The sequence below is a fragment of the Saxophila tyrrhenica genome, assembly GCF_035928015.1.
Source record: "Saxophila tyrrhenica strain CCFEE 5935 chromosome Unknown scaffold_20, whole genome shotgun sequence".
Taxonomy (NCBI): Eukaryota; Fungi; Ascomycota; class Dothideomycetes; order Mycosphaerellales; family Extremaceae; genus Saxophila; species Saxophila tyrrhenica.
Window position 1 is genome coordinate 88,661 of NW_027041752.1, and position 24,109 is coordinate 112,769.

The following is a 24,109-nucleotide window of genomic DNA, read 5'->3' on the forward strand; positions in this document are numbered from 1 at the left end:
AGGGGAGGGGAAGAAGGGGGAGAGGAGAGAGGGGAGAAGGAGCGATGGGGGAGGGTAATGTTTTGCTGGGTGGGTTAGCGTGGTGTTTGCTTGTATTGGGATGGGATGGGAAATGGGTATGGCGCTATCGGTGCTGCTTCGGAGATGCAAAGGGACATGCTACGGCGTTTCACCTGCTCGCCCTCGAGGGAGAACTCGAAGGCTGGGCGAGGCACGGAAGGGAGTTAGTGTATAAGTATACTTACCTGCTAGCATATTAGCGAAACGAATGAGTATTGATCAAACCAACGCAGCCTCTGTCAACTTCTTTCGAGATCTCGAGCCCTTCACTAAACATTGTGATGAGTGATATCAGAGGTGAGTTCTGAGCTGCAGTCGACAGCACAGCGATGTCAATATGATATGGATGGAAGTGAAAAGCTCATCATTGAAGTATATCTATCCCCCAATCGCCCACCACGGCCGTGAGAAGCAAAACCTGCCGCAGAAAGTACACGAAACCACTTTCGCCAACGCTTTAACCGCCTCCTCCTCACACGATGTGCTCCCTCAACCATCTCGCTCCAATGCCAAGCATACTTGCGAAATTGACGGACCTGCCAAAACCGTCAATCATCAGCTCTCAAATCGATCCACAGTAAGGAAGAGACAACTTACGTAGTAGCAGGCGCCGGTGTAGTCGGAGCACCAGTCGGAGGCACCTCTCCGCTTGCCATTGTAACGGTAGTCGTACCCGCAAAGATGGTGCTGGTCGAGCGGATCGTCGTCCAGCTTGTAGTCGTTGCTTCTGCTGACGTTGGCCTGTCTATCATCAGCAGCCCTCCTACACTTCGACCCTACTCTCCGGCCCCAGGGTTGAAAGTACTCACATCGCCGTGCTACTCGGATGCGCCACCGTCAACGTCTCATAAACCGTCGGCCCCGTACTCGTACTCCCCGCCCCAATCTCCCTCGTCGTTGAATGCGTCGTCGTCCACTCGGTCTGATACTCCAGCTCCATCGTCGTAGACATGCTAAAAGTCGTCAACATCTCCGTGACATTCGCCACAAACGTCTCAACAATAATCTGGCTCCGTCCATGGATCGTGGTGGAAATATTCACGCTGGTGGTAGAAGTCCGGGAGGCCGTGACGAGCGAGGTGGTCCAGTGCTGATACTCGCGGATGCACTCCGTGGTGTCGTTGAGGGCGAAGGTGCGGCAGACTTTGAGGTCGACGTCGGTAGGGGCTTCGCCGGCGGTGAGTTGTTGCCAGGGCGCGAGGTAGTAGGTCGTTAGGAGTTCGATGGATGGGCCTGGTGTGATGGTTGCCGAGGCGCTGTCTGTCGCTTGTCGGCGCATGAGGCCGGTGCCCTGGGCTACGGTGGTATTTGAGCCTGGGGCTGGTGGGAGCGCTGCGGTGCCTTGCGATCCTCCAGCGACGGGGCCGACAGAGCTGTTTTGAAGTGAGACACTGATTGGAGATGGCAATGCCACCGGCGTTGGCGTTGGTGTAACCAGCACAGCTCCGTATTCGGTAGAGAAGGTCAGGTCCTGAGCACAGTTCGTGATGGTGTACTTCTCAGCCAGAGCAGTCAGCGTAGTCGCGCAGACCATAGTGATAGTCGGGCTGTAGATCGTGGTACAAGTGCCATTGCCCGGCCATGTCGAGATGGAGTAATTCTGGTACGGTGCAGCAGAAATTCCAGAAGGTAACGGTGTCCTCGAGGCTGGCGGCATTCGCGAGATCGGGAAGAACTCCAGTGGTGGTAGCTCGCATAGCGTGAACTCCGGAACGAACGATCCAACAATCTGGCTCTGTCTGGTCACAGCGACAGGCGATGCTCCAGGCGAAGGAGTGATGTAGGTCAGAACGCCAGCCGAAGAAGTCATAGCGACCGGATGCTTCGTTCGATGGCTCATATGTGGAGGAATGGCCGGGTACGCCTGTCGCTTTCCAACTTCCACAGCTTCATGTCTGTGTTGAAGAACTTGAGGGAAGGGAGCGCGGCGTGCTGAAGCCGCAAGAACGAGCGAAGCAATTAATGCACCTCGCAGGAACTGTAAAACTGCCATTGTCGATTTGGTGTTCGATCCTGGAACACACTGTTGCCGGTTCCGTTCGGCGTATGGGTTGACTGCAACTCTTGAAGTGTATCCTGTCGCATGTAAAGTCGGGAGGCTGCACGAGCTTGGCCCATTCCTCCTGTGCATAAGGCAAAACAAATACGTGGCTGACGGTTGTGTGGAGTCGAAGAATGTAGCAGCTGTAGCCTTGCATCGCCTTGCATGATCCACAAAATCTCCAGCATCCTTACTTTTCAACTGCCCTGCCCATCTTTGCTGGCATACTTGGAGGCTGAGAGACATTCGTTGAAGGGGCACTTATCCGATCAAATCTCAACCATCATCACTGGAACTGCTGTCGTCGGCACCAAGGCTGGAAAAGCGACCATCAAGCGCCATCGATACTCCGCGCCGGTGCTTCTGATCTCGTTCCAGCAGTGTCCTCCTCTCGGCATTGAGTCGGTCTACCTTATCAAGACTTGCGGCTTGTAGCCTGCGCAGCGCTTCCAGCTCGGCCTTCAAAGCAGTGTTCTGCTCCTCGAGCGACAGCTGCTTGGGCTGATCGGATTCATCGTCTAAGGCCATGAAGTCTGCGGCCTCCTCGTTGGCAGCAGCTCCGTTGGTTTGGGGACCTTTTCGGAAAGCTTGCAGCTCTTGTAGCCCTTCATTCAGCATTGCAGCAGGGAATGACGGGGCAGTGAGCGCCAGCTGGAAAGCAGAAGGACCTTCGTCCGAGGTATCACTAAGAAGCTGCACTGTCTGGGTGTAGTTGCCAGGCACAAGACCAGAGGCGCTGTCGAATGCTCCAAACTTGGGCTTGACAACCGTCGAGAGGCGCACTTTGCTCTCCACCTCTGATGAGCCAACAAAGCCAAGCACAGGCAAGAGTCCCAAGCAGTTCACAGGACCAGGTAGAGGATGCTGCAAAATGCTTGTTGCATATCCACCTTTGGCGACGTCCCACGACAGTATGTTTCCTGATTCGTGGCCAGAGAGCAGTGTACAGCTGTCGAATGAAAGCGACATGCTCAGCGTCTTGCCGACCGAGCTATCGTGGCTTTTCCAGTGCGTTGATGGAGGCGGCTGTATCGGTGCAGAGGCATCTGCAGAGCTGGACTTGTATAGATCCAGTTGCTGCACACTTCCGTCCTCGTATCCGACGTAGATAGCTCGGTCCGCTGCGTCCAATGCCAAGCAAGTAGGCAATTCAGGTAAGAGGTAGGTCTTTAGTACATTGCCGCTGTAGTAGTCCCAGACAAAGCACGTGTTATCTTTAGACGCCGAGACAGCAAAATTCGTGCATCCGTTCCCATGCCCGACCGCAAGGTCGCAGATCCCAGCCCGATGTGGAGAGAACGTCCTGATGGGCGACAGAACCTGTGCACCAGAACTCGTAAACGACAGTAACCCCGGCAAAGACCAAACTTGGACCGTCGAGTCCTCCGAAGCAGAGAGGATGAAGTTCTCCGTCGGGTCAACAACAACCCTGTTCACAGCTTGAAGATGCGACTGCGACGTCGAGACCTGCCTTCCACTACTCGTCTCCCAGAGAAACAACCTGCCCTCCGTGGTCCCGAGAATCAGTACAGTGTCTTCGCAAGCCAACGCAAGACAAGTAATTCGTTCGGTAAAAGGCACCGTTGCTTCCTGATTCCCTTGCGAGCGGGAGTAGACATGCACGACAGCCTTCCCGGCCTGCGCGGCGAAGATGTGAGAGTCGCTGATAGCGAGGCAATGAGGTGGCGTAGCGCTTTTCTTGAAGATGGACTTTTGCGCCTGGAGTGGTTGGAATTCGTGGATGAAGATGGCGGCGTCTTTGGCTACTGATGTTGGGGGAGGCTTCAGTGGCACGCCTGTGGAGGCGATGAATTGCTCGGTGAGCATGGTCCTGGTCATAAGTGATTCTTTGCAGACCTTGTGGTCTGGTTTTCAGGAAGCAAAGTCGGAAGAGGTTGGTGAAAGACTCGAGAAACATAAGCTAGCGGCGGAACATTGCGAGCCAATGGGCGCTAGAATCTAGAGAAATCCTTCGACATCTTTGACTTTCTTCTGCCGCCTCTTCACCATTGCAACCTCACTTCAACCACAACATGCAAGCGAGTTCCACAGCAAAAGAAGTTCATCCTCATACAGCGGAGCTTGCTGGTAACCTTTGCCATTGCAGTGGTGGACAGTTCGCAGTCGGCAGACGTAGAACAGCAACGTCAACCCAAGGCAACTGACGAACTCTTGTAGTGAGGTTGCGATGTTGGAGATGAAGCAGAAGAAAGTCCAAGACGTCGCTCTTCCCAATATTGAAAAGACCTCTTTATCTATTCACCCGCCATTCAGTAGCGGTGCATCTAGTGAACTCCCATACCCACACCAAATGCCCCTTCCGCACTCCGTGGCCCCCAAGCCCATCCGTGACCTCGTCGTATCGGAAGGTGGTGCCATCTGAACGCGAGCCATGAACTGAGAATGCCAATGACAGAGCCAGTCAGGATGTCGATCCCAAAGTGCCAGTATTCCGTGTAGCGTGTCGAGGAGATGTACGTGGCTACTGCCAGAGGGATGAGGGCGATGAGGATGCCGTAGGTTGGTGGGGCGGCAGACTGGCGATTAATCGGGATGGTGGACTGTGGATGACCTTGTCTTTGGATGGATGATATTGTCGAAGGCTTGCTGTCAGATGACGTCTCCGATCTTTGCGCGTTGTGCAATGGCAGCAACTCCGTGCCGGATGCACTCGATACCGGCCGATGGGCGATAGTTGACTGCAATGGCAGATGCGGTATAGCGATCCTCAGCCTGGCGCACAGGAACAGCGAAAGATACGCCATCCCGCTCCAGCTCATCGACGAATGCCCACTAGGAAAACTCTGCAGCCCACTCCTCAGCACCCGATGCATTGGATGCTGACAGATCGACACATCAACCATAGTCCATCGGTCGCTGACGTCCTGGCCATACCCGCCAACGACGTGCGCGGCGATGTTGTCCAGATCCGGGTCACAGAGGGCGAGGAAATGCGGTCGTGGTTTCGGGAAGATTGTCTTGAGGCCTTGGGTTACCATGAACGCGAGAGTGATGGAGAGCGCGAGACCGGCAAGGCTGGCGTGGAGTTCCCACAGCTTCAAGCGGAGCAGTTCTGATCGCTTCAGCGTGCGGCTGATGCTGCGAGCTGGGACGAAGATGGCGATGGTCAAGGACATGAGCACAATCGGGCCAAGTATCGCTACGAGGCCGACCGTTGTCGAGCTGATTGATTGTTCAGCCAGAGGGTACGATATGCTCAGGTCTAGGAGCGAAAAGGGTCGATGTATCGTCCCGATGGACTTGATGCCGCCGCCGATCGCCGCGAAACAGCTAAAGGATAGTCAGTACCTTGCTAGAAGCTCCAACTGAATGTTTGTGCTTACGCAATGACGACCCAATCCAAGGCGTAAGAAGCAATCAATCTCCTCGAGGGAAGCACAGTGCCAGGGACTCTTCCATCTTGCTGCTCCATATTGTTAACGGACAAGAATGCCCTGGTGTTGCTAGGCAAAGTAACAGCGCGCTCTTGTGGATGTAGGCCGTTATCGATCAAAGTGCCTCCCGACCGGCAGTCGCATGCGATGGAGTGCATTCGTTTTATCTATAAGCCGAGTGCGGTTTTCGCAGGTAGCCTCGTAGCAATACTCCGTCGCAAGACTCCTTGGCTCCGCGTACAACACTACGCGGCGGTGCTTTGCTCTTGCTTGACCGAGTCAAAAGAGTGGCGAGTAAAACCGGACATTACAAGGATATACTGCGCAGAAAAAGGGCTTTTTGGTCCATGACACTAAGATGCGATGGTGTGATAGCGGAGGTGGCTCCAAAAGCCACTTACGGGACGATGACTTCGAGAAGATCTTCTTGCCGCTTTCCTTCCATCTTTGTGTGCATTCTGCGCCTTCGCGACACGAACTTCAGTCGGTATACAGCAAGACTTGACGTACGAATGCGAGTACGCAAGCATGGGGAGAGACGCGTCGAGGTGTTACGATGGCAGTGGGGTGATCAGTGATCAGTGATGGATGTTGCTGTCGCCCAAAGGGATCCACACTCCCAGCCCGAAGTCGCTCCGATGTTTTGGCCAAGCTCGCCGGCTCCTTGGTCTTCCACCTCCTCCTCCTCCAGTCCTCCTTATTAGACCTCACTTCCTCCCAGCTCCAGCATCAGCAGTCCCCGTCATGCTTTCGATACCGAATGCACCGAGACTTCACGCAGGCTGAAGACAATCAACCACCTTCCGCAATCGTCTCTGCAATCTCCAGATTCTCTCCGCTGTAGATCGCATTTTAGCCGGCGGGCGAGCGCTTGGTGGGTGTAAATGCACGGCACAGCACGGCATCTTCATCTGTATACCCCTCGTCGGCATTTGGCTCAACGTACCTGCATTATATTGATCAAGAGGCTCTTTAGCCACGAGCTCCACCGAGCAGGACGCAAGAAATGATATGAGTAGGCTGAGAACTCCCATCTGATCTTTTCCCTTGGCTGTGCTTGCTCTCTCCGCGTCCTCCCAAGTCTGTCAAGATGACTCGCTCGCTCTTTGCTCTCGCACTGTCTCTCGCACCATGCTTCGCCTTTCCAACGATATGGAGCGAACGCTCAGAGCCTCCAGCCTATGGATCACTGTCCCCCAATCCCGCCGGTGGACATTGGGTTGATACCTGGACGGCCATGCCGCAGCTCACGGAGTTCGCCAACCTGCCATCACCCCCATTCAATCAGACGGAGCTTGTCTTTCCCAATTCTACGATCAGACAGACCCTCCGCATGACGATCGGCGCAGAGCAGATCCGTGTCCGCTTGAGCAACGCCTTCGGCCTGAACGACCTCCCGATCACCGCCGCTACCATTGCGCTTCCTCGTGCAGAGGCCGGACAGAACCTTACCGGCGCCAGCGGCATCAAAACCCAGACGCTCCAGACTCTAACCTGGAGCGGCAACTCCTCCATCACCATCCCGAATGGCGCCCTTGCCGTCTCCGACCCTGTCAACTTCCCCATTAACCCCGGCCAGGTCATCTCTATCTCCCTCTATCTTGCCACCGGCCAGCAGAGCAACTACATCACCTCCCACCCGGGATCCCGCCTCAACATCTGGTACTCGTCCGGCGACTACACCACTGACCCAAACATGACCGACCCCTCCACCCTCACCACGCAACACTGGTACTTCCTCTCCGCCGTCGAAGCCTGGGAGCCCCCATCCTACCGCGGCTTCGTCGTCCTCGGCGACTCCATCACCGACGGCCGCAGCAGCTACATCAACACCAACACCCAGTGGCCTAACCTCTTGTTCAACCGCCTGCAACGCCAATCCTCCACTTCCCTCCAACAAATCTCCGTCCTCAACCAAGCAGCCGGCGGCAACCGCGTGCTTTACGACGGATTAGGCCCTAATACCGTTTCGCGGGTTGATCGCGACGTTCTCGCACAGTCCGGGATCAAATACGCCATGATCTTCGAAGGCGTCAACGATATCGGCGTAGCCGACACTACTGAGGCGAACCAAACTTACACCGGGGATAGGCTGATCCAAGCGTACAAGCAAATCATCACGCGCGTGCACACGGCGGGGATCCCGATGTTCGGAGCCACAATCACGCCGTTCGGGTGCTACAACTCCAGTCTTCAATCCTACAGCGTGCCGATACGGGAGGAGACGCGGCTGAGGGTGAACGACTGGATTCGCAACAGTGGATGGTTCGACGCCGTGGTGGATTTCGATCAGATCGTCAGGGATCCGAACAATGCGACGCAGTTGGCGCCGTATTATGATTCGGGTGACTGTCTGCACCCGAATCCGGCGGGGTATCATGAGATGGCTGCGAAGTTCCCGGTTGATATATTGAATCAGTTTGCGGGGGGAGTGGGAGGGTTTATGTAGGGTGTGGTAGTTTGAGGTATTGCTGCTCTTATCAATTTTTATGACTTCCACGCCGCTCCAAGCAGCGTCCTCTCCTCACACTACTGGTACTTTGTACGAATGACGTCCACCGACTCTCCGCATCACGAGAGCTTTGAGGAACCTTGTGTCTGTCCCCCCCGTGGTTGCTCGCCTCCTCTGAACCTTGGCTTTGCTGCCCCTTTGTTGTCGATCACCAGATGCGGTCTGATGTTGTGAGAGGTTGGTCGGTCAGTGCTTTGAAAGTTCCGCTGGGCCAGACATTGGCGAAAGCATGGAGAGGCCCAGTATGTGTGTCTGGCCGAAGACATCGGAAGGTCCTGATACCCGATCACGAACCCTCCTCCTTTACCTTGGATTGGAGAGTCGTCGATTTTTGGAGTCTTGAATAGATCCGACGTTGCCAACAAGGAGTCTTGATCTGTTCCGACTCTTCCGCTCTTTGCGTATACGCACGAGATCAGACCATACCACCGCCGGCGCCACCGCCTGGAACAACCAGCACATCCGTCACAACCTTGTACTCAAACTCCTTCCCACACAGTTCAGTCTCCAGCTTCACCTCCAACCCATACCCGCAATCAATATTCCTCGTGTGGAAACTCATGCACGCATCCCCAGGGACTCTCGCTTCGAACGTAGCAGGGTAGTACCAGGATCTCTCTTTCTTATCCTGGCCTGGGATGGTTTCACGTGGCTCGATCCACTGGCTTTCAGGAAGCGTGTTGAGCTTCGTCTCGTCGGTCCGGGACTGCTCGTGCTCCTTGACGTGGGAGTGAGGGTGATCAAGCGGAGCACGATAGTAGACTAGGCGATGCCACTCCAGCTTCTTGATCCTGATGTCGGCTACCGGCAGATTGATCTCCGGCGTGGATGGTTTGCTGACTTCCATGCAGGCGTAAATGGGGAAGGAAGCTCCAGGCTGCAGACTGCTCGGCATTGTGACCTTCAGCACGACATCCACAGACGGCGTGCTCGAGCTGAACTTGTCCCGGAAGCTGTGCTTGAAGCTCTTCTCGGCACCGGTCAATCGGCTGCTGGAGTAGTGCTCTGCTTCCTGCACGAACTCTTTAAGTTGGGGCCGCTGGCTGAGATGGAGTGGAACTGACGAGGGTGGTGCAAACTCCAGTGGCGCCGGAAGAAGGACTTCGAGGGGAACCTTGTCTCCTTCGAACTGGCACACTACCTTCATGTTGTACTCCACGATCGCGTAGTTATTGCCACCTCCTAGCTCGAAGCTCGGGGGTAATGGCCTTTGGTCGAACGCCGCATCGTATATGCCGTGGATCCGCCTTCCCTCCTTATACGGGGATGGGAAAGGCAGGGCATCCGCTCCGTAAGGAAACACGAACTCGAATCTCGAGGTGAACGGACTACTCTCGTCGACAGAAACGCCCTGGGCTAGCAGCCGAGGCTGCTGGAACAAGGAGACTTCGTCTTTGTAGTAGATGGTCCTCGTTTGATTGTTGCCGGTGGACTCCGAGCGGGTGGTAGCAGTAGCTGCTCGGCCGTAGAAGGTGATCTCTGCGGTGTTGATTTGTCTTGGTGGTGGTGGTTGCGTCTTTGCCTTGGGGTCTGGCGGGACTTCCAGTACGAGGAGACCAGAGACAGGGCTTCCTGGTCCGAAGGGCCTGTGAGAGTCAAGTCGAAATGAGACGATGGGGTCCGGAGGCAGATGGAAGTAGTCGAGGAGTCCCATGATTGGGCTTCGGCTTGGTTCGTTGTGTAGAAGATATGAACGAGAACAGGAAGAAAGTACAGATGGTCGACTTGCTTACCATTAGCATTCATAAGGCTCCCCGTGCCCCGTCAATGCGGCCGCGGCTGCACTGCCTCCAAGGCGTGAAGCTGAAGCTGAGGCTGCGCCATTATGTGGAACCGTTCAGCCAGCCGAATGAACCTTTACTTTCAAGGAATGTCAGTCGGGTTTTGCAGTCTACCAACGGCTATCGAGGTGCGTATAGGTAAGCAGTCAGGAAAGAGACTGAGGAACGGCGGAGTTGGGGAAGTTGTAGATCGATCGAGTGCGGACCACTTGACGATCTATGCAGCAATATGGGCTACTTGACCGTACTCTTCCGTCTCCTCAACGATCGACTACATTACTAAGAAGATCTTCTATCAGTTCTATAGACCGCAAGGTACGGTATTGCAGTCCGCACAGCGGCTTCAAGGGACGTAGCCTCAAAGCCAAAGTTCCCCTAATAACTACACATCGCTCACCCACCCCCCATCAACCACATAACTCGACCCAGTAACACCACTACTATCATCACTAGCCAGAAACAAAATCACACTCGCCACTTCCTGCGGCACCAAATCCCTCTTCACCGTCTGGTTCCGCATCACCTCCTCCCGATACTCCTTCGTCAGCACTTCCTTGATCTGTCGCTCAGTCGCGATCGCCCCAGGCATGACCGAGTTCACCCTCACTCCTTCATTTCCAAACTCCTTGCTATGCGTCTTCGTCAGGCCCATGATCGCTGCCTTGGCGGCCATGTACACAGGTGTCCCGACGGCCGGGATCCGCCAGCTGATCGAGCCCATGTTGATGATGCTTCCGCGGCCTTGCTTCTGCATCGCGGGGACGATGCGTTGGGTCAAGAAAAAGACGTGGCGGAGGTTGACGTTGATGTCGAACTCCCAGGATTCCGGTGTGACTTTGACAGAGGGGACTCGAGATTTCGCTCCTGCGGCAGCGGCGGAGTTGACCAGGACGTCTACTGTACCATGTTCCTTGAGGACGTTCTCTGCTGTCTCTCGCAGCTGCTCGAGATTGGTGACGTCGCAGTAGTAGAAGGATGGAATAGTCCAGGGTAAGGCGTTGACTTCTGCTTGATGTTGCTTGATTTGTTTGATCAGAGAGTCGGCGGATGTTCCGGAGATGTCGAAGAAGATGACTTTACTGCCCTGTCTGCAGAATAGTTCGACTGTAGCGGCAGCAATACCTTCCGCGCCTCCGGTAACGACAACAGTCTTGTCTTTGAGACTGGGATATATCGCTGACTGTGCGAGCGGGACCGCCATCTGCTGTGGTTTCTTCTCTAGGGAGCACAGCAGGAGTTGGCTCTACGTCGGACTGATGCTGCTGGACCAAAGAAAAGGCGCTTCCAAGTCAGTGTCAACTCAGTTTATGAATTAGAAACAACGTAAGCGTCGAATGTTAAACGATCGAGTCAATACGCATGGCGGAGGTTGAAGAACGTAGCATCAAGCTCCGACAGCTCCACCGTGGAGCTCGACGGAAAAGCTTCGTACGGAACTCATTGCTTGCGTAGAATGTGCGGCTGAAAAAGAAATGGTGCCTTCGTCGAAAAATCTGACGGCCGTTAATCGGGATACTCAACGGGATAGCATTGACTTGCCGGTTAAAGGTGAAGCAGCTGCAGAGTCCGCTAGATCGTATCAAGAAAACAGTCCCAATCCATTTAAGTCAAGAAGCTATCAATCAATCAAGAAACCATGACAAACTGCCCAATGCTCGGCACTCCATCCGCAACCACATAGACAACGTACGGTCCCGGTGGAGCAACGTTGTTATTCGGAGGCATGCTCACAGTCAGTGACTGCTGCTCTGCCCCAGGCTGGAACCCTTCGATGTCCAGGAACAACATCCGATGAGACATGTGCAGGCTGTGCGTCACAAAGCCGCCGTGGTATGGCGCAATTTTGATCGTCTGAACAGCCGCAGGCACATCGCAGTCGACGGCAAACGTTTCCGAGCCCGCAACAAGGCTCAGGGTGGAGAGCTTGACGTTCGTCGGCCGCCTGTTCGCATTGTCGCCAGAGAGATACGCCGGCGTATAGATCTCCACCCGGAAGTCCGTGATGTACGGATAGTCCGGCGTTGCTTCAAGCACAGGCACCGCCCATGGGTTCGAGCCAGCAACCATCACCGTGCCATCGAGCAGCAACAGCGCAACAGAATGGTACAGCCTTGGTATCTCCGAACTCGCGCCAGTAGTCCAACGTTTCCCAAGCACAGCCTCCGGGTCATAGATAAGCGTCTCGAACGCAGGTTTTGTCGCCAGCTCGAAGCCTTGAGCGCCCTGTTGCGCGCCGTTGAGCCAGAGAATGGTACCGTCCGGCAACAGTATGGCTTCCACCATGCCACGGCCTTCGGGCATGGAATCCATCTCCCATGTTGGGTTGTCATCAAGAGGCCGGATCCTACCGCAGGAAGGGTCGGTCGGAGACGAGATGTCCTGATATGCTCCGCCGCCGCATATGATGATGTCTGGCTGCCAGTTGTTCGATGATGAGAGAGGGAGCAATGCGCTGCCACCGGTGTTTGGGTAGGTGCGGTAATCGCCAGGCTGCAGCCAGTCAGCATATCACAACTCCGACCCTTCATAGTGGTCTCGACTCACCAACTCTGGAGGCTCTTTCACGACGTCGTTCGTGGTCACGTCGAACACCTGGCTGCTCTTGGCAGTGAACACGAAAAGCCTTCCATCCGCGAGCAAGTGGATGAATGGATACATATAGTATGGCTCTGCCTTCTTCAGCAGCGTCATGGGGACAGACTCGCCCATACTGCGGCCTTGCCTGTCCAAGATCTCGTACGTTGGGTTGTTGTTCTGCGGATCAGCAGGTGTCTTGCCATTCAAGCTCCCAGATGCAACGAAGAGTGTCCCATCGGGCATAGACTGGACGCTCGCATACCACCGCCGAGTATTCAGCAAGTTGCCAGGCTCTGACCAGTCCTTCCCATTAAGTGACGCGTCTGTCGCGAAGCGAGTGAGGTATCGTAAGCCGCGAAAGCCATCGCCAACGGTCGGATCCAGCCATGTGAGAGGACCGTTGCCCCCTACATTTACGAGTGTACCGTCTGCGAGGAACAATCCTCCCGAGCAGAAAGCATTGGTCTTTTACGCGAGAGGGACTCTTTTATTGGTGAGCGGATCGTACTCTGAGCTGTAGGCGAGTTGTCCGTTGGGCAGATCGAGATTGGTGTAGTTCTCCACCTTTTCCAGAAACACCACGTTTCCGTTGGGCATGAGGGCAGCGTGCATTGCTGGTACTCCAGAGTCACCAACGACACGGAAAGATCCAAGGAGTGGGTTGACAGGCGCTGGTGACGGGCCTGGTGTCGATGCTATTGGAGCTTGATTACATGGTCCGGACTGGCAGCCTTTGCCGCAGTGAGCGTTGGTGGAGCCGCAGAAGCCATACCTTCGCAAATTTGTCATCTTAAATGCTGCTCAGCACGGGTTTAGGTGGACTCTTACATAGAACAGCAACTGCCGTAGATCCAGTCACAGCAGACGGTGCCGCCATTGCCAGCTCCGCATGTGCCATCTGTTGCCGCAGGTCCACTTTGCGCAGCAGCAGAAGTCGTTGCTCCTGGTCCAATGACGGGCTCGCTCAGCGTCGCATCTGGTGAAGTAGCAGTTGGTGGTGCAGAGGGCGTTCCAGGAGATATATCTGAAGGTGAACCGCAGTCAGATTGGCAGCCGTTGGCCACCAAGCAATGCTCGGGTGTGACACCACAATATCCGTGTCCAGAGCAGCACCCACCATAGGGGCCTGCTGGATCACACGTAGCATCGCTGAAGTCGCGGCCGCATCGACCATCGGCACGTGCAGCTGTAGCTCGAGTCGCGTGGGAAGCCAGCACCAAGTCGGGTACGCATTGGTTGTTCTCGGTGCACACCTGGCCCCGCAGGCAAGTGTCCGGGTTGTGGTAGAAGTCGCAGCTAGGTTGAATGAACGGGAAAATGATGTTGACGCTTGCGACGGTCACCAGAGCCAGGATGAGGAGAGCCATCATAGAGTGTCCAGTCATGGTCTTTTTCTCGAACCAGCCTGGGCCTGTTCAGTAGCAGGATGGTTCAAGGAGAAGCTAAAAAGGAGTAGGTCGCACAAATCTGTGCAGTGAAACCATGCACATGCAGGTAGACGCAATCGCAAACGGATGGAACAGGAGAAGATCACGAGATCATCTCAGATAGTCGAACATTCACCTACCCGCTTCATCTACACCCATATGTACTTGATTTGACTTGAACGTTTCTCTCGTGAATTTGCGGGCAGTCAAGGCAGATTCACTGCGGATTTCATCTAGGCTCACCGTGGCAGATACGAAGAGGCCGACGATGTCGTATCTGCTCTACAAGGGACTCGACGGTAGCCCCATGGCCGTAACGTGAACGTTGTAGGCTATCGTCTCCAAGCCCTCCCACCGATGGAAGACGAAGAGGAAGTGGAAGTGGACGAGAGGGCAGTTAAATGAGCACCGGTTCGGTCTTTCTATTCACCGATCAAAACATCAACATCAACACGCGCACGATCTTTCTTCTTGAAACTCACAACTTCCATCAAGATGATATTCTCAACGTGTAGACTCAAGCGGACTCGCTTGGTACGCACTGTAGACTCTCATTACTCTAATCCGTGAAGGTGCTTCAACAGTCTTCGAGAGATTCCGCTTCATCGAGCTTGCCAACAAAACAACCACTGGATTGGGGGCCAAAACCGACATGTAACTCTCCAGCTCGAGATGTAAGTATACTCTTTCCCTCAGCATTGGGTAGGTGGCAGATTTTCTGCATGCAGATCTTGGAAACATAACCATAACCATCGCAGCTCGTTAATGCCCGACAGTGAAAGACCTCCTGTGAGCACAGGAAGACTTTCCAACCATGACCAAGCGTTCTAATGATAGCATCCAAGAAAGCACTACCACAACAGCAGAGCGCCATCCCCAGGGACCTAGCATCCCACGCCGCAGCTGGTTATATTCGACTCTGCCACCCTTCAAATACGGTCCGCGGATACGGTCAGACCAGATCCGACTACTCAAGCTCGCGCTCGGCTCACCAGGATCTGCCATCTCATTCGACCTCATCGTCAGAGATCGCGGAAGCAGCAAATACCATGCTCTCTCCTACGCCTGGGGCATACCCATCCGCAACCGAGAGACGAAGTGCAATGGCCAAAGACTAATGATCCCGTCCCGGCTGGACAACGCTCTCTCTTCGCTGCGGGAGAAGTATGCCGACGAGTACCTATGGGCAGACGCTGTGTGTATCAACCAGAACGACGACGAAGAGAAGAGCGTGCAGGTGCGGAGGATGGCTTCGACTTACTCCGATGCTGAGTCAGTCGTTGTCTGGTTGGGAGAGGAGTTGTACGATACGGCTCTTGGACTGAGGCTGTTGGAGAAGCTTTGTGCAGCACATCCGTCTGCCAATGGCGACGACATTCGTAATCTTTACTTGGACGAGACATCGTATCTGTTCCCTGATGGTCCCGAGCAAGTCAGTCAGTTGGAAGAATTTGGCGTTCCATCAGACTTGAGCTCGGATCCATGGCGAGCAGCGTCCTTCATCTTCAGCGAGACGTGGTTCGGCCGGCGGTGGATCCTCCAGGAAGTCACGAATGCGAGACACTGTGTCTTCCGCGTTGGATCTCACGAGACTTCTCCCGATATCATATTGGGCGGTGCCTACCGCATCGTGAGGTTCGTCAACTACCGACAAGCACTCGATGATCTGCAAAGGAGGCACTGTGATCTCGCCGTCTCCATTGTACAGCTGATGCGTGCTGAGCAGGAACCGTGGCTGCACGAATCGCTGGCTGATATCTTGCTCGAGACGTCCTTCTTCAAGTCATCTGACGCGCGCGATAGAATCTTCGCCGTGGTTGTATGTCTGAAGGGTTTCACAGATCCAGCGTTCTGGAAGACACCTAGGAAGCAGCTCACCAATGCTCAGTGGGAAGTTTCCGAGTCCACCTCAAGCCCAAGCGAGATGCTGCAGAAAGTAGACGACCTTGTGGATTACAAAAAGAGCCTGCGAGACGTTCTCATCGAGGTGGCACTCTGCGAGCAAGGGACAGATGAGTTCCCGCCGTCCATGGTCCGGAACATGTGCTATGTCGACGTCCAAGGACCGCTTGCTGGCGACGCCCCTTCCTGGGTGCCCACATGGCAGTTCTCGAGCCCACTCTGGGCGTCTCTGTATATGGAGACAGAAGATCCGCTCAACGATGGGATGTACGATATCGAACAGATGGAAATGACCGTTTCCCGCGACAAGACTATCCTTCATACAAAAGCGATAATTTTCGACAAGATCGAAGAGATTTCCGAGCCCACTCCAGAAGGTGACGGATTGTCATTCACTTACTACAACACCGACAAGCGTACAGAGGCAGCAGCGGTCGAAGACCGGCGTGTCGAGTCAAGATGGCTGGTAAAGTGCCGGCACATGGTAGAAGAGCGCGCAGAAGAGGTTCCAGGCGAAGCAGAAGAAAGCCACTTCAGGACCTTTCTCGATTGCTACCGCTTCGGAGCCGAATTTGAAGAAGACCTGAACCCGGTCGCTGCATACGAGGCATATCTGCGACACTGCGCTATGATCCGAGCGAGTGGTCACCCGAGCTACCAATCATCTAGAAGGTTTTACGACCAGCTGGAGGCTGTCACGTCGTACCGCAATAGATGCTGGGAGATGGACATTTCGCCTGAACAGCCGGGACTGCAGACAGATGAGAATTCGACCGCACTTGAGGACGCTACGGAGCTGGCGGGTGTGGCTACTGCGTGGGAGAACAATGAACAGGACCAGCGGTATGGTCGACGCTTTTTCACGAGCGAAAATGGAAGGATGGGGTGGGTTCCGATGGCGGCGAAACGCGGTGATGAGCTCTGTGTGGTCTTTGGATTTGCGATTCCGTTCGCCGTTCGTAAGGTTGATGCTGGAGACGGAGACAGGTATAGACTGCTGGGAGCAAGCTATGTGCACCAGGCAATGGATGGCGAGATATTCTTAGATGATCGATTGGAGAGGAGGACGATTCAATTTGTCTGACTTTTAGATGGTATGCGCTTAGTCAGCCTTCGATATCCACTTCAATGTTTGGCCTCAACTTCACTGCTGCTGAACGCAACCATCTTTTCTTCTAAACGAAATGGCCACCCGCAACCGCATACCTCCAACTCTAGAACCATACATTCGTCTGCCACCACACCGCTCTCTGGTCCTGTTATCAGGAACACTAGCAAACACACCCACTTGGCTCACAACCCGCTTCATCGGCGCCACTCTCTCACACCAACATGAAGCAAAAGAAGAAGCAGACTCGGGACCAGAAACAGCCGTCCTCCTCGTAAGCTGGCTCCGCGACGAGAGATTCTGGCAAGATGAACTGCGTAAATCGATGGTACCCACTCCCACCCTCTTCGACACATCCAGACCACACTGCTAACGCCACTTAGTCCATCGATATCTCAAAACCCCAATACAAAACCCGCTTCGCCTTCCTCGACCTGCTCTACCACTCCCTGCCCGAACCATCCCAGGACCGAAAAGTCTTCAACCTCGCCCCCCTCCTCAACACAATCACCACCGCCCTAACCACCCTCTCCACCCCCTCATCACAAACCGAAACCCCAAAACGCACCCTCCTAATCCTCGACGCCCCCTCCACGCTCCTCGCAACCGGCATGACCACAACCCTGAACCTCTCCCACCTCCTCACCTCCCTCCGGCGCCACCCAACCGTCCACGCCACCCTACTAACACTCCCCGCCGATCTACCCCTCGTAGCCGCATCAACGAACTCCACGGCCTCACCGGCGACGCCGTTGGAAGTGGCGTCCGCGACGTTCATCGTGCGGTGCGTCAAAGCGGCGTTATTCACGATGGCGTGTCGGGCGTTGGATACAGGGGCCGCGAGGGATGTGAGTGGGGTGTTGCGAGTTACGAGGGGGGATGGGGTGTGGGAGTTGGAGGATGAGGGGGTGGAGGAGGAGTGGGTGGGGCGGGGGGATGTGGAGGTGCTTTATTGCGTGGGGCGGGATGGGGGGGTTAAGGTGTTTGGGAGGGGGGAGGGAAGTGAGGTCGGGTGAGGTGGGAAGCGGAGGGAACGGAGTGAGATGAGGAATGATTGATGACCGAAATGCAGCTAATAATGGCAAAAGCTATGAGCACAGTGTAAATACAGGGTATATCCGCTCCACGCCTCCCCGGGTGGCAAAGTCCATTGTCCACATGCATTCCCTCCTGAGTTCCGTTGACCTCTCCTTCTTTCCGACCCAGCGACCGGTCTAAATCAGGACTTCGCTTCCAACCTCACTCGTCCGCTCCTGGGGTATCCATACACAAACATCAACACAGCAGAACCAAACTTCTCCCATTACCTTTCGTCCATCCTCGTAGCAAGTACTCGTCCTTCCGCATCACCTATCCCGATGCCTCACCCACCCCTTTGGCAACGCAGTGATCTGATCCGACTTCTCCGGATCCTCTTTCATCTTCTCACTCGTCCCCACCTCGGCCTCCTTCTTCATTGCCGGCGTCACGCGACCAGACAATATCGGGTCAATGCTGCCCGTCGGACTCGCCGGTCGTTCCCACGTCGCGCTCGACACGTTATGTGAATGCGAAGGGTGCGAAGGTGGCCGAGCATAGTCTCTGTCCTTCGGCGCCAGTGTATCCATCACTTGCCCGCCTTCAACCGTCACTGTCCGGGTGTGCGTGATGCCTTTGCTCCCAAGCTCGTTGTCCCAGTCGCTTCCGCGGGTCCTTCGAGCGCTGCTGCCAGCATTCGGCATGGTGTCGCGGAGGAGCTTTCGACGGGTCAGGGTGTAGAGGAGGCTGTCGACCCATCCGCAGCTTGTGATCATGGCGCCAGCCACGCATGCGTAGGCGTTGCTGTAGGGTGTGGCGTGGTGGGCCATGCTCCACATTCGGCCAGCGCTGAGGGGGAGGGTGAGCAGGACGTAAACGCAGGGGTAGAGGGTCATGAGTTTCGTGATGCGGTTGACGGATTTGATCGTGGCGATGTTGGGCCCGTTACCGCGGTCGCCGGTCGCTGCGTGGAGGGCGAAGAGTTGTCGGGTTTTGTGTCGGAGCATGAAGAAGGTGATGATGTAGATGACGACGGTGCCGAATTGGACCAGGAAGACCCCTGCCAGGAATTAGCTTGATCACCTAGGAAAAGGTGTGTTTGACTCACAGATGTAGTGCAGGGCGAGACGATCGCTCTCGTATGCTTCTGACACCCAGCACCAGGCACCCGCTCGAACGAAGTACTTCTCCCTGTGCAGATTCATCAGCCTACGTCCATTACTCAAAACTGTGACTGATACCCACCCATGCAGCCCAACACCAAGCCCAGTGAGGAAGTAGGAGAATAGCCATATGCAAAAGACCGTTGTAGCAAAGGTTTTCTGACCCACTCGCTTCCCATGCACCGCAGTGTAGAAGGTGTGCAGTGCGATGGCCAGCACGAAAAAGCCACTGCTCACATCACCAGAATGGAGGAGCCACGCCTGTGCAAAGCAAGGACTTGAAGGCGCCAGTATCATGCCGGTGCGGATCCAGTGGAAGCTGATCAGAAAAGCCGAGCTCTGCTGCAAGTCCGCGATCAAGAGGTTGAGCACGAGGATCACGTATTGATTGTAGCCCAGAAAGGTCCGGTAGTGAAGCTTCCATGTTGCCATGCGGAAGATTATGAAGGTGATCAGGACCAACGTCGACAGCACTGAAAGCAATGCCAGGACGCCAACGGGGATGAGGCCGGTTTGAAGGTCATCAGGTAGCGGATTAAGGCTGTACGGTTCTGGAAAGTAGGGGGTGCCATCGACCACGGTGCGTGGTGAGTATGGAGGTGCGGTCATGACTGTCGTGAAAGTGCTTGTGGTCACAAGCGGTGGTCGTTATGTCTCATGAGGCAGCGCCAGGGCACTTTTGTGTCGATGTACGACTGTGTACTTGTCGTTAAGGGTAGTAGTCCGATTAGAAGCCCATGTATCTGACCAGATGATCTTCCGCCAGTGTCCCGGTGTTCGTGCTGTTGACCCGAATGTTGCCGAGATTGGTTGGCAGAGTCTCTAATGAATGGTAGCGGTCGGTGTTTGCTGCCAGTGTCGTGACAGCCAGCGGTAAGAAGTGCACGTGAAGTGTCGACGCATATCAAAGAGAGTGTGGTTGTGTCAGTGCGAGGAAGGTGGGCTGAAGAGAAAGATGGCGTCAAGGAAAGAGCGACAGATGGTCCCTACCTGATGTTCACCGATAGATTGCACTTCACGCTCCAACCTCCGAGTCCGCGGTATTGCCCTCGGTAGGAACTGCATCTAGAAGGCTCGTAGAAGCGCCTACAACAGGGCGTCGTCTGTTCCCAACCGAGACGCGAGTGCGCGGCCACTTTGTTCCTGCAGAAGAAGAACCTGCCCCTACGAAGACAAGGGTGAAGTCGGCCTCGGCTTGTGATCAAGCTTTCCGAATAGGCAGGTACCCCGTAGGCAAAGCAGGAACAGCACGAGCCTGCCAATAGGGGCCGCTCGGGTACCTGGTCGGCAGCTGCTTTCCTTCAGCTCGCCATCTCCTTTCGACCTCACGCGACAACTGCTCCACCCCTGGCCCCTCCAACTGCGGAGAAATAAGACATGCAGGACGGTGGCGTGTCGCGTCTGCGTCTGCATCTGCCGGCATGCATGAGAGAGGGTGCACCAACGTGGGCGGTCATCATCATCATCATCAACATCTCGATTTTCTTGGATACGGCCTGACGACTGCGTAAAGACAACCCGCTTCGACTCCCCCAAAGCCTGGCAGAAGCGCAAAGCACGAGACCAACCACGCCAACATCGAATCCATCCGGCCGATCGTGTCCAAAGCTCGACCAACCGTCGCATTCGGCCCCGGCTTCGAACGTGCGGCGCACGCGTCCGACGATCTAGAGCAGGGGTATCTAGATTGAATGTCAATCAACCAGAGACATCACCACTGCCGTTCGTGCCCGAAGCGGCGCAACTGCTCTCCGCAACGCCTTTTCAACGCCTCTCAAGGACCCTGACTGACGGTCGATGAGACAACATAAGCACTTGTGTCGAGGCAGCAGTTGTGGGGAGTTCATTACAGGTTCATCACAATCCGGTTTGCCTCCCGCAACGGCAGGCATTGGGTTGAGTACGGGGTACGTAGCCGGTGTTCCGCGGCATCGAACTGGTTGCGGTTCCTCCCTAGAAGACCGGCTCGATTGGGCTAGAAACGTGTCCCCTAGTGCTCCAGAGAGCATCCCGTCAGCTAGAACGAGTATCAAACTGCGCGATACGGCGTGATGACGCCGTTGGAAGCAAGGCAGCCATCACAGCGAACGGCACAACGGATGAATTCTTGCTAGAACTCTGACGGCTCGGTCGAGCTGGTCGAACAGTACTCTGCATCTTACGATGCTTTCGACGAAGAGCGCGCCGCGACGGAGCCGTACAGCTGCGACGGTTCGCATCATGCCGAGGACGCAACCATGTCACGGCAAGAGAACTGTGCCCAAGCTGTCGAATCCTCGGTGTTTCTCAGCGCTTCGCTTTACCTGCGCACCAAAAAGTGCCCCCGAGCAAGCTGGGCCTAGCGGTGGAATATGGCCTTCCATTCCTTCGCCAAGGGCTACAGTACAGCGTTCGAAACCTCAACAGCTCAGCATCCTCTCCCGCCACCGCCACGACTCGACTCATTTCTGGTCGACCCATCTCCCGGCGTAGCCCTTGACGTTCGCCCCCAACCAAAATCAATTACTAACCACCCAGCTCCCAGCAACTGGCTCCCCCAACCCTGCCCTCGCCACCAACCCTCCAAAATCATACCTCACCCTCTTCATCAGTCCCACCTTCTGACCCTCGTCCGGCTGCCCAAAAACCTTCCCCTCGAACCCTTCCGGCTGCCGGTACAGCAGAAAAACGTACCGATGCGGCGCAGCCCCCGGCGGAGGTCCTGCGCCTCTGTAGTCGAACACGTACGGCGTGTCAGACGCTGTCAGCTCAGTCGCGCCGCTCTCGGAGCTCGAAGTGGCGCCGGCTCGGAGGCCGGGCTGCAGCCAATGCAGGATTGGGGAGAGGAAGGGGAAGCTGATGAAGGGGGCGTCGAGGTCGACGCAGAGGGCTAGGTAGGTGTCACTTCCTGGGGAGGTCAGGCTCACAGTGGGCGCGACGTGGGTTTCTGCGGGAGAGGTGAGTTTTGGGGTTGTGATGGGGTGTTGTTGGGGACGTACCGGCTTTAGGGATGTGCTCGCCGTTGCCTACGACTTTGCCGTCGAAGGAGACGGTGAGTTTGGGTGTGCTGGAGGTTTGCACGAAGGCGAGGGCTGCTTCCACTGTCGCCATGATGAAGCTCGAGACAGCGCCCGAACACAAGTTGAAGAGGATCGAAGAGGTAGGTGAAGGTGAGACGGTCTTCTCCTATTACTTGCGCTTTTAATCAAAACCGCTCCGACCGACATCGCGACGACGGGGCCACGTTGTTGCGATAGCATGGTTCCCATCACGATTCTAGAAGGTGAGCGTTCAGTAATACGATGTCGCTGTAGCGAAGCAGGAGCATTTTCGCGGCGTTTGCGTTCCAAAGTCCGGCGGGCTGAACTTCAACTTGATCCAATGTCGATCTACGTTGTGCATGGTGGCTGTTCGAAACGACTCAGATCTTACTACCTCTTTATACCGCTGTACTCCCTAAAGTCACGACATGTCTTCTTGGTATCCTGCTTTTGGTTGATGGAGCGGATGGATCGCGGAACGCAGTCGTGCCGTCGACTTCCCGAAATTCCGGACAAGCTGACAAAGATGCAGTTGTTCCGCTTCCATTGCTAATGAGGGGCATATAATCATCCATTGACTGACGTATACCAAGTGAATCAATGTAAGAGACATCTCTCGTATATATCCCTTCCAGCCTCCGAGAAGTCAACACTACAAAAACTACCCCCAGCCACAATCATCTCTCTCATCACAATGGCCAACAACCCCGACCACCGCGACTTCAAAGACGTCAAAGACAGCACCGGCCGCTTCAAGCGCCCGGACGCCGCCTTCCGCAACTGGATCTCCCGCGAACCGGGCGCCGAGTTCCCGGCTGAAAAGGACCGCTACGTTCTGTATGTGAACTACGGATGTCCGTGGGCGCATCGCGCGAATCTGGTGCGGAGTTTGAAGGGGTTGGAGGGAGTGGTGCAGATGGTGGTGATGGATTATATGATGGGGAATGAGGGGTGGGTGTATAATCCGAACAGGGAGGGGACGGATGCGAAGGATCCGCTGTATGGGTGAGTGATGTTCATTTCGTGTTGTGAGGGTGTGAGGTGAGCGGTGACTGATAGAGTGGTTAGGTTCACAACGCACAAACAGCTTTACATGAAAGCCGACCCGAACTACGCCGGCAGGTACACCGTCCCAACACTCTGGGACAAGAAGAAGGAAACGATCGTGAGCAATGAGAGTTCTGAGATTATTCGGATGTTCTACTCTGAATTTGATGAATTCTTGCCTGAGAAGTTGCGGGAGACGAATAAGCCTGACGATGGGCTTTTGCCACCGAAGCTTAAGGGCGAGATTGAGAAGATGAATGAGTGGGTGTATAATACGATTAACAATGGGGTTTACAAGGTATATTTCTCTTACAGCAGAATGGGACTGGCGGGTGGTTTGCTGATTGCGTGACAGACGGGCTTCGCCTCCTCCCAAGAAGCCTACGACGAGAACGTCAAGATCCTCTTCGAAAACCTCGACCGCATGGAATCCGTCCTCGCTGAAAGTCCGGGTCCTGTACGTCTCCCCTCTTTCATTCCACCCCTCCCACACCTTTCCCTCACCCAGCCCTGACAATGACCGCCGTACAGTTCATCTTCGGCCCGCACATCACCGAAGCCGACATCCGCCTCTACACGACCCTCATCCGCTTCGACGTCGGCTACCACACCCTCTTCCGCTGCAACCTAAAGATGCTGCGGCACGATTACCCGCACATGCACAAGTGGCTGTTGAATTTGTATTGGGATGGTGTGCCGGAGGAGAGTAGGGGGGCTTTTAGGTCTACGACGCACTTTAGAGCGGTAAGTTTTGACTGTCCTGTTGTTGATGATGAAGGCATTGGGAACAAGGACGTGTGTGCTGACATCTTTGGCGCGGACAGATCAAGGAAGGGTATGCGGGAGCGAGTCGGGTGGGGATAATACCGATTGGACCTTTGCCGGATGTCATGCCTTTGGGGAGCGTGTAGGCCCGAAGCGGTACGATGGTCTTCATGCGCGGCGTTGGATGTGATGGGGTCTGGGAGAGGATTGGGGATCAATGGTGCATTCGAGATGCTCGTTGGACAAAGCGCGTTGCATTCCAATCACTCCAGTGAAATCAAGCTGGCTGCGTAG

At 55.2% G+C, this 24,109-nt stretch overlaps 12 protein-coding genes across 12 annotated transcripts; 3 read left to right on the forward strand and 9 right to left on the reverse strand.

Moving 5' to 3' along the window:
• Nucleotides 1–615: 615 nt before the first annotated feature.
• Nucleotides 616–1,870, reverse strand: LTR77_009932 (uncharacterized protein; the record flags this gene model as incomplete). The annotated part of the gene is made up of 2 exons (XM_064807158.1): nucleotides 616–823; nucleotides 870–1,870. The coding sequence occupies 2 exons, from the start codon at nucleotides 1,868–1,870 to the stop codon at nucleotides 616–618; spliced, it is 1,209 nt and encodes a 402-aa protein (XP_064654531.1).
• A 507-nt stretch (nucleotides 1,871–2,377) lies between these two features.
• IPI3 (Pre-rRNA-processing protein ipi3) lies at nucleotides 2,378–3,928 on the reverse strand (the record flags this gene model as incomplete). Its single annotated transcript, XM_064807159.1, has 1 exon — nucleotides 2,378–3,928. One exon carries the CDS (start codon nucleotides 3,926–3,928, stop codon nucleotides 2,378–2,380), a length of 1,551 nt encoding a protein of 516 aa, XP_064654532.1.
• A 458-nt stretch (nucleotides 3,929–4,386) lies between these two features.
• On the reverse strand, nucleotides 4,387–5,534 carry LTR77_009934 (uncharacterized protein; the record flags this gene model as incomplete). Its single annotated transcript, XM_064807160.1, has 2 exons — nucleotides 4,387–5,392; nucleotides 5,446–5,534. The coding sequence occupies 2 exons, from the start codon at nucleotides 5,532–5,534 to the stop codon at nucleotides 4,387–4,389; spliced, it is 1,095 nt and encodes a 364-aa protein (XP_064654533.1).
• Nucleotides 5,535–6,627: 1,093 nt separating this feature from the next.
• On the forward strand, nucleotides 6,628–7,945 carry LTR77_009935 (uncharacterized protein; the record flags this gene model as incomplete). Its single annotated transcript, XM_064807161.1, has 2 exons — nucleotides 6,628–6,687; nucleotides 6,743–7,945. 2 exons carry the CDS (start codon nucleotides 6,628–6,630, stop codon nucleotides 7,943–7,945), a joined length of 1,263 nt encoding a protein of 420 aa, XP_064654534.1.
• Nucleotides 7,946–8,423: 478 nt separating this feature from the next.
• On the reverse strand, nucleotides 8,424–9,662 carry LTR77_009936 (uncharacterized protein; the record flags this gene model as incomplete). The annotated part of the gene is made up of 1 exon (XM_064807162.1): nucleotides 8,424–9,662. The coding sequence occupies one exon, from the start codon at nucleotides 9,660–9,662 to the stop codon at nucleotides 8,424–8,426; it is 1,239 nt and encodes a 412-aa protein (XP_064654535.1).
• Nucleotides 9,663–10,171: 509 nt separating this feature from the next.
• LTR77_009937 (uncharacterized protein) lies at nucleotides 10,172–10,990 on the reverse strand (the record flags this gene model as incomplete). The annotated part of the gene is made up of 1 exon (XM_064807163.1): nucleotides 10,172–10,990. One exon carries the CDS (start codon nucleotides 10,988–10,990, stop codon nucleotides 10,172–10,174), a length of 819 nt encoding a protein of 272 aa, XP_064654536.1.
• A 425-nt stretch (nucleotides 10,991–11,415) lies between these two features.
• LTR77_009938 (uncharacterized protein) lies at nucleotides 11,416–12,609 on the reverse strand (the record flags this gene model as incomplete). Its single annotated transcript, XM_064807164.1, has 2 exons — nucleotides 11,416–12,279; nucleotides 12,334–12,609. 2 exons carry the CDS (start codon nucleotides 12,607–12,609, stop codon nucleotides 11,416–11,418), a joined length of 1,140 nt encoding a protein of 379 aa, XP_064654537.1.
• Nucleotides 12,610–12,834: 225 nt separating this feature from the next.
• On the reverse strand, nucleotides 12,835–13,733 carry LTR77_009939 (uncharacterized protein; the record flags this gene model as incomplete). The annotated part of the gene is made up of 2 exons (XM_064807165.1): nucleotides 12,835–13,138; nucleotides 13,195–13,733. The coding sequence occupies 2 exons, from the start codon at nucleotides 13,731–13,733 to the stop codon at nucleotides 12,835–12,837; spliced, it is 843 nt and encodes a 280-aa protein (XP_064654538.1).
• Nucleotides 13,734–14,607: 874 nt separating this feature from the next.
• On the forward strand, nucleotides 14,608–16,779 carry LTR77_009940 (uncharacterized protein; the record flags this gene model as incomplete). Its single annotated transcript, XM_064807166.1, has 1 exon — nucleotides 14,608–16,779. The coding sequence occupies one exon, from the start codon at nucleotides 14,608–14,610 to the stop codon at nucleotides 16,777–16,779; it is 2,172 nt and encodes a 723-aa protein (XP_064654539.1).
• Nucleotides 16,780–18,149: 1,370 nt separating this feature from the next.
• On the reverse strand, nucleotides 18,150–19,592 carry LTR77_009941 (uncharacterized protein; the record flags this gene model as incomplete). The annotated part of the gene is made up of 3 exons (XM_064807167.1): nucleotides 18,150–18,880; nucleotides 18,929–19,011; nucleotides 19,066–19,592. 3 exons carry the CDS (start codon nucleotides 19,590–19,592, stop codon nucleotides 18,150–18,152), a joined length of 1,341 nt encoding a protein of 446 aa, XP_064654540.1.
• A 1,889-nt stretch (nucleotides 19,593–21,481) lies between these two features.
• Nucleotides 21,482–22,073, reverse strand: LTR77_009942 (uncharacterized protein; the record flags this gene model as incomplete). The annotated part of the gene is made up of 2 exons (XM_064807168.1): nucleotides 21,482–21,909; nucleotides 21,962–22,073. The coding sequence occupies 2 exons, from the start codon at nucleotides 22,071–22,073 to the stop codon at nucleotides 21,482–21,484; spliced, it is 540 nt and encodes a 179-aa protein (XP_064654541.1).
• Nucleotides 22,074–22,697: 624 nt separating this feature from the next.
• Nucleotides 22,698–23,961, forward strand: LTR77_009943 (uncharacterized protein; the record flags this gene model as incomplete). Its single annotated transcript, XM_064807169.1, has 5 exons — nucleotides 22,698–23,008; nucleotides 23,072–23,348; nucleotides 23,406–23,507; nucleotides 23,582–23,794; nucleotides 23,875–23,961. The coding sequence occupies 5 exons, from the start codon at nucleotides 22,698–22,700 to the stop codon at nucleotides 23,959–23,961; spliced, it is 990 nt and encodes a 329-aa protein (XP_064654542.1).
• Between the last annotated feature and the right edge of the window lie 148 nt (nucleotides 23,962–24,109).